Source organism: Bicyclus anynana, chromosome 27 (genome assembly GCF_947172395.1).
Source record: "Bicyclus anynana chromosome 27, ilBicAnyn1.1, whole genome shotgun sequence".
Classification (NCBI taxonomy): Eukaryota; Metazoa; Arthropoda; class Insecta; order Lepidoptera; family Nymphalidae; genus Bicyclus; species Bicyclus anynana.
The window spans coordinates 1,825,785-1,836,611 of NC_069109.1; the positions used below are offsets into that span (position 1 = coordinate 1,825,785).

Here is a 10,827-nt window from a genome sequence, read left to right on the forward strand (position 1 = left end):
TGCCCCCTAAATCTGGGGGGAAAACCCCTAAGTTGGGAACCTTGGGGCGAGCGCAGAAGCATCACCTAATGGGGCTCGAAGGCAGAAGCAGATGGGCGGAACGACTCTCTAAAGACGTCTCTGAGACTCGGACTCGGCTTAGAGAGCCATTTGTGAGTGTGTTTTTTTGGCCTGAGTTTATGAGTCCGGGCAAAAAAATTCAACTGACTTCAAAATTAAACATAACATCGTATTTGCTACCTTCTGATCACTTTGAAAGAAAGAAAGAAAGAAAATAAGTTTATTCACTTTTTAGTGTCACAAACAGTACATCCTATCTTAGATATGACTGTCTGTGACACCAAACAGAAATGGTTTACAGCTCAGCATTAGCCGTTAATCGCTGGAAAGCAATGCGCAGCGCTGATTTTCAGCTGAGACCTGGGTGACGTCACAGTCACCTGTCTTTGAAGGCGGTGCCAACATGAACTACATAAGTAGCTTGTGTTGTGGTTGTTAATGATGATCGTGTCTCTCCCGCAGTCGGTACACAGTCCTGATGGACCACATCGCCATCAAGCACACGCCGGAGAGCCTGTGCACCGTGTGCGGGCTCAAGCTGCTCAACGACGAGGAGTTGGAGCGGCACAAGCAGGTCCGGCACAGCGGCGCTGTGGACGTATGTCTTTTTAATTTTTTTTTTTTTTTTTTTTCACCTGATGGTAAGTGATGATGCAGTCTAAGATGGAAGCGGGCTAACTTGTTAGGAGGAGGATGAAAATCCACACCCCTTTCGGTTTCTACACGGCATCGTACCGGAACGCTAAATCGCTTGGCGGTACGTCTTTGCCGGTAGGGTGGTAACTAGCCACGGCCGAAGCCTCCCACCAGCCAGACCTGGACAAATTAAGAAAATCTCAATCTGCCCAGCCGGGATCGAACCCAGGACCTCCGTCTTGTAAATCCACCGCGCATACCACTGCGCCACGGAGGTCGTCAAAATCCAGTTAGGTAGGTCCAATTATGACAAAGAGGTGAACCGTCATATCCAACTCAGCTGGGCTTCATTCGGGAAGTTTCGCGACATCTTTTCGTCCTAAATACCTCAGTGCCTGAAGACAAAAGTCTTCGAACAGTGCGTGTTGCCAGTGATGACCTATGGTTCCGAGACTTGGTCGCTAACTATGGGCCTCATAAGAAGGCTCAGAGTCACACAGCTACTATATTTCTCAAAATTTCTTTCTTTTTTTAAGTATATGTTGTATTTTATTTATTATGTGTGTGTGTGTCCAAATAAAATATTTTTCTTTATTTATTTATTTATTTATTTACGTACACTTACAATATACATATAGAGACATACACAAATAATATATAACTAGCTCACATTGACTTATACGTACATCTTTCTTTCTTTCTTTCTAGTATAAGATACCGTTGGTAATCTCAGACTAATTATTGTACAGGACCTGCCTCGGTAGATGTTACTTTTCTGTCAAAGTATATGATCAATGATCTAATGCGATTAAAAAAAATATAAAACTGTCTCTATAGTATCGATGTTTCATAGGTGTAATCGTGTTGGTTGGTTAAAGAGCTCCTTAAAAATACCTTTTTGTGTAGTTGAATGGTGTAAAAAACAGGTGAAAACTTCTAGTTTAGTATAAGATATGCACGAAATCTAAGTTCGTTTTCTTCAGAAAATGACAGACAATTTTATTCGTGAATTTGGGTGCGATACAGGTCCTTCTATAATTGGTCTGAGTTAATAATACATTTAAAATATCTGTGTCCAGTGGGAGAACGCGACGAAGTGCACCAAGTGCGACCTGGTGTTCTCGTGCGTGGACGCGTACCGGCTGCACCTCGGCGTGTCCATCAAACACGACAGCGAGTTGTGAGTATCATATGTACCCTCATCATCATCATCATCATATCAGCCGATGGAGTCCACTGCAGGACATAGGCCTTTTGTAGGCACTTCCAAACATCACGATACCGAGCCGCCTGCATCCAGCGAATGTCTGCGACTCGCTTGATGTCGTCAGACCACCTAGGGGAGGGGGGGGGGGTCGACCAGCACCTTCCATTTAAAGTAGGCGTCCACTTATCCGTATAGTACGTATGGTGTCGCATGAAACGGATTTTTCATTTTACAGTAGATAAAATCCGGTCGATGTGATCCGTGGGGGGGGGGGGGGGGGTTTTAAATATTCTTTTTGAAAATAAATTACTGATAATAAAACCATTTAATTTTAATTTACTGGGGGGGGGAGGGGGGTGTAATATACCAAACAATAAGTAGGGGTACCAAAAAATAATGATGACGTTTACTTTCCAGTATCTCGGAACACTTGAAGGCCCGAAAGAACCAAGAAGCGGACTTTGAAAGAACCGCCAGTCAGTATAAGAAGTCAGAATTCGTTGGACCGCTCACTTGTGAACAGGTAAATGTTTTTATTGAAAGTTTTTATTCATCTAGTTAGACAAGTTAACCCCTGGTTAGTTATATATGTCACCGTTAGATTGTGAAGCACGTTAGTTTATAATCTCACTCGTGATATTATAATCTACCGTCATATTGTGAACTGAAAGTACTGATTACAATTTAACGTGTAATTTTTTTTTTTAATTTTTATTAGGACTCCAACAGATTACAAATAAATACAAATACATATATTAACAAGAACTAAAATAATAGAGGTATATTTATCTTACAGGTAAATCTACTTAAAGGTTTTCATCTAGTTAGACAAGTTAACCCCTGGTTAGTTATATATGTCACTGTTAGATTGTAAAACACGTTACTTTATAATCTCACTCGTGATATTATAATCTACCGTCATATTGTGAACTGAAAGTGCTGATTACAATTTTAACGTGTTATTTTCGGTATACTATAATCTATCGGAAGTAAAACCGTTAAAGGAGATGTTCCAAAATTGTATGGAGCCCAGGATCAGTCATTGTACCCTAGTGGAAATAAAAGAAATTTTTTTTAACTGTTTTTGATTATACAAATCTACGAATTTGCTTTAATTCTTTCGAAATAATATTCATTATCTCCCAAGAAATGCAACATTAATAGGGTATTCAATTCAATTCTTCTTTATGGCTTTCATTTGTGAATAGGGTATTACCCCTATTGGCGAATTGATGACGTTTTCAATACAGTAGTCGACTTGACGTTTGCTGTCATAGTTGCTCTATGGGCGCCATCTTGTTAAAACTCAAAAACTTGGGTTTTTATTTTATTTACTTCTTTTTATTTAGTTAGATATATTCACTTTGATAAATTTTAATAAAATCCTTGTATTTTTTTCATTTTAATGATACGGGGGATAAGAGTGGACCTGAAATGGACCATATCCTTTCAAACATATTATGATTATATTATGTTTCCCCAGTGTGGCGAGTCGCAGCCCACTCTACGCAAGTACCACGCTCACTTCCGTCGCGAGCATCCGGACAAGACGCGCACCTTCTACCCGACCATGAAGAAGAAGATCATGTGCGAAACGTGTGGCCGGTTCTTTAAAGTAAACATATTTATTTTTTAATTATATATAGAATAATCTATCTATCTACTTCACAATGTCTTTGCGAAGCAAGGGATTCTTACTGAAATGTGTAGCGTAGCAATGGTTCAGACTTCTATACAACGCTGTAATGCAATGTCAACCTTAAACTCTGCAATGACCCAGTGAAGCAGGGGATTCTTCGTAAATACTTAGTTAAGCGAGGGTTTCGACTGTTTTAAACAATTCTGCAATATCACAGCGAAGCAAGGGATTCAACCGCTTTATATAACGCTGCAAAGACTTCAAACTCTGCAATGTCTTAGCTGAAAAAGGGATTCTTAATAAAATACAGAGTTAAGTATCTGCGCAAGTACCACGCGCACTTTTGTCGCGTGACAAGACGCGCTACCCGACCATGAAGAAGAAGATCATGTACGAGACATGTGGCCGGTTCTTCAAAGTAAACATATGTTTTTAAAATTATATATAGAATAATCTACTTCACAATGTCTTTGCGAAGCAAGGGATTCTTACTGGAATGTGTAGTGTAGCAATGGTTTATACACTGCTGCAATGACTTTAAACTCTCAGCGTAGCAGGGGTTCTTCATAAATACAGAGTTTACCGAGGGTATCGACCATTTTAAACAATTCTGCAATATCACAGCAAAGCAAGGGATTCATAATAAAATACTGACTTTGCTATTTAGTTATCGCTAACAAGTTTTTAATGGAAGCCATAGTCTGTGTCTATAGAGCAAAATGTATAATTGCTAAGCGTTCAAAGACATTTTAGGATTATAGTTAAAAAATGTCATCTGGTGGGTATTGGCAACCCTTCGTGGATATCAAAGCGATTGTAGTGAATATAGAACCCTGCAAGACCTTGTGATCCCAATCCAAATCCTTGTGAAATCAAAGTCTCAAGCCAAAACTCAAAAAGTATTTATGAAATAAAGAAATTATGATAAATTAGGCTTAGTTTACAAGTACTACAGGTTCACGTCAAGTTCACGTATACGTCAAGTTCACGATTTAATTGTAATAATTAAAGTCGAAAGCTTGAAATCAAAATCACAAGGGTTCCAAACGCGCCTTAGTCCGAGACGAGCCCACATAAGACAACTATAAATAAAGATTTCCAATTTGAACTAACAGCAAGTTTCTTCTTAATTCCAGGCCCAGTGGCAGTACCTAGAGCATTTGCGTCTACACACCAACGAGCGGCCGTACGCGTGCGACATATGCGGCAAAACGTTCATCACCAACCGGCTGCTGGGCGCGCACCGCTACGTGCACGGTCTGGGACGGACACGGCCCGACATCCGGTGCACTCTCTGCGGGAAGAGCTTCGCCAACAGGGGCAACCTGCATCGACATATGGGCGTGAGTATCTAGCACCTGTGGATCAAAGAGTAGCGAGGGATTCTAAATGGAATATTTACTAGGCAAGATCTTGGCTCACTAGAACAGCTTGCCTCGACATATGGGATAGTTGCTCACGGTATCTAGCACCTGTGGATTAAAGAGTAGCAAGGGATTCTAAATAGAATACTTACTTGGCAAGATCTTGGCTCACTAGAACAGCTTGGATTGACATATGGGCGTGAGTATCTAGCACGTGTGGATTAAAGAGTAGCAAGGGATTCTAAATAGTATACTTACTTAGCAAGATCTTGGCTAACGAGAGCAGCTTGCATCGACATATGGGCGTGTGAGTATCCAATACCTGTGCATCAAAGAGTAGCAAAGGAATTCTAAATAGAATAAACAAACAGCTGTGAATTTTAATTTTAATTTTATAGAAATATGCAATTTATGTATTTGTATTGTATAGTGATTATATTGTAATTTGTTTATCTGTTATATTGTTATATTGTAAGTCTGTACTTTGTATGCGTTTTGGCTTAGCTGTAAGCATACTAAGGATATATAATAAATAAATAAATAAATAAATACCACTGCGCCACGGAGGCCATCAAATAATAATTTTTAATATTGTTAAGGGGTTTCTTGTATTGGACTAATCAATGTGGTGTATGTACAGATTAGTGTGAGAATTTTATATTTATTAAATAATGGCTAGCAGACAGAAGAAGAGAAGTTAATTATTTGAACTATGTCCAGGTGCACTCGGACGAGAAGAGATTCAAATGCGAGATCTGCAACACGGCGTATCGTCAGAAGGCCGAGATGAAGAGCCACTACGACCACGTGCATCTGAGGAAGCCTTGGCCGAAGCGACATAGGCCGAAACGTGACGAGCGACGCGGCAGGGTGACTATGTTTTTTTTTTTAAATACCCGCGACTTTGTCCGCGTGGAATTCAGTTTTTCACAAATCCCGCGGGAACCATGGATTTTTCCGGTACAAAAAGTAGTCTATGTGTTAATCCATGCTATAATATATCTTAATACCAAATTTCAGCTAATTCGGTTCAGTAGTTGAGGCGTGAAAGAGTAACAAACATTCATATCATCAAAATCATCAGTTTTCGCAAATCTCGGGAAACCATGGATTTTTTCGAGATGAAATAGCCTATGTTTTAATCCAGAGTGAAATCTATTTTCATTCCAAATTTCAGCCAAATCGCTTAAGTAGTAGCGGCGTTATAGAGTAACAAACATACTTACACACTTTTACACAAACTTTCGCCTTTATAATATTAGTGTGACTAGCAGACGCCACGCCGTCTCACCTGCGTGGTTCACGTTCCCGTAGGAATACGGGGATAATATATAGCCTATAGCATTTGGGGATAGTGTATAGTGCGACCACAGATTAAAAATAATATACAGATGGAGCGCACGGAACACCAGTGTCGTAGTCGCTCCAAATATGAAATTCAAAAAGGAATACATTCTCGAATCAGTACAACACGAAGCGTCGCATCAGTAACTTTTAATATTATTCTAGAAAAATGGCGTCTCATGTTTTTAATATTTAAAAATGTGGCCACAGTCAAGTCTGCCCGAAGACCAGTCGTAATAAAAAACTATTCACAAAAACTAAAGAAATAAGACAGAGTATTTTTTTTTATTGGTAATTATTGATTATTATATTAATTTACGCAATTGTTGTTAGTGTTAAATTTTCAATTGAAAATTATGAAAAAAGTTTGTTTATGTGGTTGTCAAGGAGACGTGACGTTCGTTTTTTTTAATGGGTTTCACTGGCTTCAGTACGTTGTCTGTAAAGACTCTGGTTACTCTGTGAAAGAACCATAGACTAAACAGTGTTTTGTTGTTGCAGAGGAGATCGGTGGAGACTTCAGAGGACGACAATTCGCAGACAGTCATAGAAGAAGTGGTTGAAGAGATGGAAATTGAATACTGAACATATCGTTATCAACCCATATCCGGCTCACTGTTGAGCTCGAGTCTCCACTCAGAGTGGTTAGGCCAATAGTCCACCATGCTGGCCCAATACGGATTGGCAGACTTCACACTATCACATTACTATATATATATATATATATATATATATATATAGTACATCCTGTTTCTATTACATTTTTGTTGTAAATAGTTGACACTTTTTTTTTTAAATGGTCATAAATAGGGTTGTTGACTTATATCAAAGGAGTACCGGTATTCCTGCTGTAAGGACAAGTCCTTACTGTAATAGCAGTAAGTCACCATCTCACCACTACACTGTAATGGCCAGCAGCACACGTCCGCCTCCTCTCGATGCCAAATACAGACTTCCTGCTCATTGCTTTCTTCTCACAGACCCGTATGAGTCTGGGGGTATACACGATCGAGGCATTGCCTCCTGCGTGTGGTGTTCATTCGCACGCCATTAATATGGCGCGGTCATTGGATGTGCCCCCGGGTGGGGGCGTTTGTGGTACTCCTTTTCGCATTTTCTTCATCTTCTTCCTCTCATGGATTTGGTGAGGTCGCCTGAATGGCAACCTCAGCATGTAGCCTCATTGGGTGACTCTATCTAGAGTATATCCCTGGGGTACGCCTTTCGGTGCCTGCTCACTCCCACTACCGGTGTATATATACACAAACACTACACCTGCCCAAATACCAATAACAACACCACCACCAACATTTGAAAAAAAAGTGTCAACTAACCTATTTTTCATTATTATTGTACTAGATTAAAAAAAAACAGTATATTTTTTTTGAGACATGATTACATGATAATTTTAATTTTTAACAAGTTTGCTGCGGCACTGATTTTTCTGTACTGTCCTCTGGTGCGTTACGAGGTCTTTTGACCTCGTACTAAAACTTTATGAGGTGCGGCACGAGGTCCATCGACCTCGTAAATATTGAATACACTAAAATAACGAGATCAATTGACCTCGTACCGCAGCGAACGTGGTAAACATTTATCTGATAACGCGAGCCAAAGCACTGTTACTCATGACGCTATAACTCTCTTTTAACTGTTTCATGACGTCATATAAAAAAAATGTACTTTTTCTGTTAGTGGCCTAATTTACTATTTTGGTCTTTATTATCTACATATTAAAATAAACATCAAATCAATTGACAAAATATAAATGTATAAACACAGGCACTGAAATACACCATGCTCATCGCACAAATATTTGCAGTTGTGGGAATCCACAGATAAAGAAAGAAAGAAAGAAAAGAAGTTTATTCATTTTTTGTGTCACAAACAGTACATCCTATCTTATATTATATGACTGTCTGTGACACCAAACAGAAATGGTTTACAGCTCAGCATTAGCCGTTCATAGCAAAAAAGCAATGCCCAGCGCTGATTATCAGCTGAGACCCTGGTGACGTCACAGTCAGTTATAATTACAAACTAATCAATAAATAAAATAAAGAATAATAGACAATAAAAAAAAAATACAAAACTCAAAAACGAATACGTTCTCGAGTCAGTACGACACGAAACGTCGCATCAGTGATTTTTAATATGATTCAAGAAAAATGGCGTCTTATGTTTTTAAATATTTTAAAAACTGTTCACAAGAACCTCAGACCAATTATTGTATAGGACCTGCCTCGCTAGACGTTATTTTTCTGTCAAAGTATATGATCAACGATCTAATGCGATTATAAAAACTGCCTCTATAGAATCGATGTAAAATAGTTGTAATTGTGTTCGTCGGTTAAAGAGCTGCGTAAAAATTCCTTTTTGTGTAATTGAATTATGTAAAAAACGGGCAAAAACTTCTAGTTTAGTATAAGATATATACCAAATCTAAGCTCGTTTTCTTCAGAAAATGACAGACTATTTTGTTTGTGACTATGAGTGCGATACAGGTCCTTAGAACTAAAGAAATAAGATGGAGTATTTTTGGTCATTATTGATTACTATATTAATTTACGTAATTGTTGTTAGTGTTAAATTTTGAAATACAAATTATGAAAAATGTTTGTATATGCGGATGTCAAGTAGACGCGTGACTTTTGTTTTTTTATGGGTTTCACCGGCTTCACCATGCTGTTTGTAAAGACTCATTCTGGATTTGTGTACGTAAATAATATTTTTGTATTATAAGAAAGTTACATATTTTTGTTTGTAAATAAAAAATTGGGAGAATATATAGGTTAGATTTTTAAATAATTTAGTTTATAGATTGTGAGTCTGTCATAGCCAGACCTTTGTGACTATAAAAGCTAAAAGTTTGTCATACCACGCTCCTACCTTAGACAAGTACGGTAGGCAACTAGTCATCATCATCTCCTTACCCTTATCCCACTTATGTGGGGTCGGAAAAATATGTCAATCTTTTCCATTTGTTTCTATTACTCGTCAACTCATCATCCACTCCTTTTACACACATGTCCTCTTTCACACAATCCAACCATCTCTTCTTTGGCCTTCCTCTCCTCTTATGACCTTCCACTTGCACATTCAACATTTTTCTAGTAATATGACTTTCTTCTCTACGCATTACATGTCCATACCAAGCTAACCTTCTACTCCTCAATTTTTCTGTCACTGGCGCCACCTCAGTGTTACCAACTCTCCAAAATATTTATCCCTAAAGTTGGTGTCAAAAACCCCTAAAATCGCCTTAATTATTGAGTTGTCCCCCTAAAAAATATAAATTCATAATAATTTAGAAATAATATGCTGTCATATGTTTCAAAAGTCTATATTTAATACAGACAAAATACTACGTCTTTATCTGAAGATTCAGATTTTTTGAAATCATACATGTTGACAATGAACAAATTTGCCAATTTTTTTTATTCGATGAAAATTGCCTCCAATTGCCTCAGAGTGGTTGTAGAATAACGTATTATATGTCGTTATAATTCGCTAGGCCAAGAAAAAAATATTAAAATTACCATCAATTTAAAAATATTAAAGAGTCAAAAAATCCCTCAAAATACCCCTAAAAACTTCAGACCCCTAAAAAAATCCCATTTCACTTATTTGCCCCCTAAATCTGGGGGGAAAACCCCTAAGTTGGAAACCCTGCGCCACCTTCAGACTTCCTCTTATATACTCATTCCTTAGGCAACTAGTACGATTACTAATTCCAGTCAGTAAAATGACAAGCTCAACTGTCACTGAAATGTCATTTTACTAGTAAAGTAACATTTTAGTGTCAGTAAAATGACAACTGACTGGAAAGAATCCTCCGACTATACAGAAATACAGATCTATACAGAAATTTCGCCCATGGTCTATGGCCTATGAGTTCAAAGCAGAGTTGGGCGATTGGGGAATTTTTTTTCATATTGTGATGAGAAAAATATAAAGAAATCATAATTGAGAGACTGTGGACCATTGAAAACTGTTACAAAGTCATCACTATTATCCAAACTCGAGAATCGTCTACCATACTTGTCTATGGTAGACTTCTATAAAATGACGGAAAATCAAGCTATTACAGTCAAAAATAAAATGTATTTTATTTACGTTTTATATGTATAATTTGATTGTAATTATAATTAGTTCGTCTTTGTGCTTTGAATTTATAATAAAACAGTGAGGTAAGTTTACTGACTTTTTATTGATTTGCTGAACCCCTAGATCGTAGTCAGAGTAATTAATAGAAGCATTTATAGCATCCCTGGCACTACAAATTATAAATGGATTGATGATTTATATTACTTGGAAATTCGTTGACCACGGGAGGTTCACTGGTGACAACGCGGCGTCCACCCGTGGTCCACCTTTCGACTACAAGTGGATGCCTAGTGAGGAGGCGGTGCGGGTCGGATCCCGGGTGTTCCGTTAGGAGTATTAGGGTTCTGTGCCCGGGTGGCTGTAATAAGCTACGATCTTAATGGTGTCGTGTGTTGTGATTTTATGGTTGTAATGTGAAATTGAAATCATAATCACTTCATCACTATATATTAGTAAAATGAGAAAGTCTC

At 38.2% G+C, this 10,827-nt stretch overlaps 1 protein-coding gene across 1 annotated transcript in view; it reads left to right on the forward strand.

The window, feature by feature from the left end:
* LOC112054390 (zinc finger protein 90 homolog) overlaps window positions 1-10,445 on the forward strand; it is a 16,438-nt gene extending 5,993 nt beyond the window's left edge. The window contains exons 5-11 of the mRNA XM_024094161.2: window positions 523-658; window positions 1,776-1,876; window positions 2,321-2,426; window positions 3,387-3,518; window positions 4,679-4,885; window positions 5,627-5,776; window positions 6,752-10,445. Coding sequence (XP_023949929.2) covers window positions 523-658; window positions 1,776-1,876; window positions 2,321-2,426; window positions 3,387-3,518; window positions 4,679-4,885; window positions 5,627-5,776; window positions 6,752-6,835 — 916 coding nt within the window. The 3' untranslated portion in view covers window positions 6,836-10,445. The remainder of the gene's footprint in view (window positions 1-522; window positions 659-1,775; window positions 1,877-2,320; window positions 2,427-3,386; window positions 3,519-4,678; window positions 4,886-5,626; window positions 5,777-6,751) is intronic.
* Window positions 10,446-10,827: the final 382 nt, after the last annotated feature.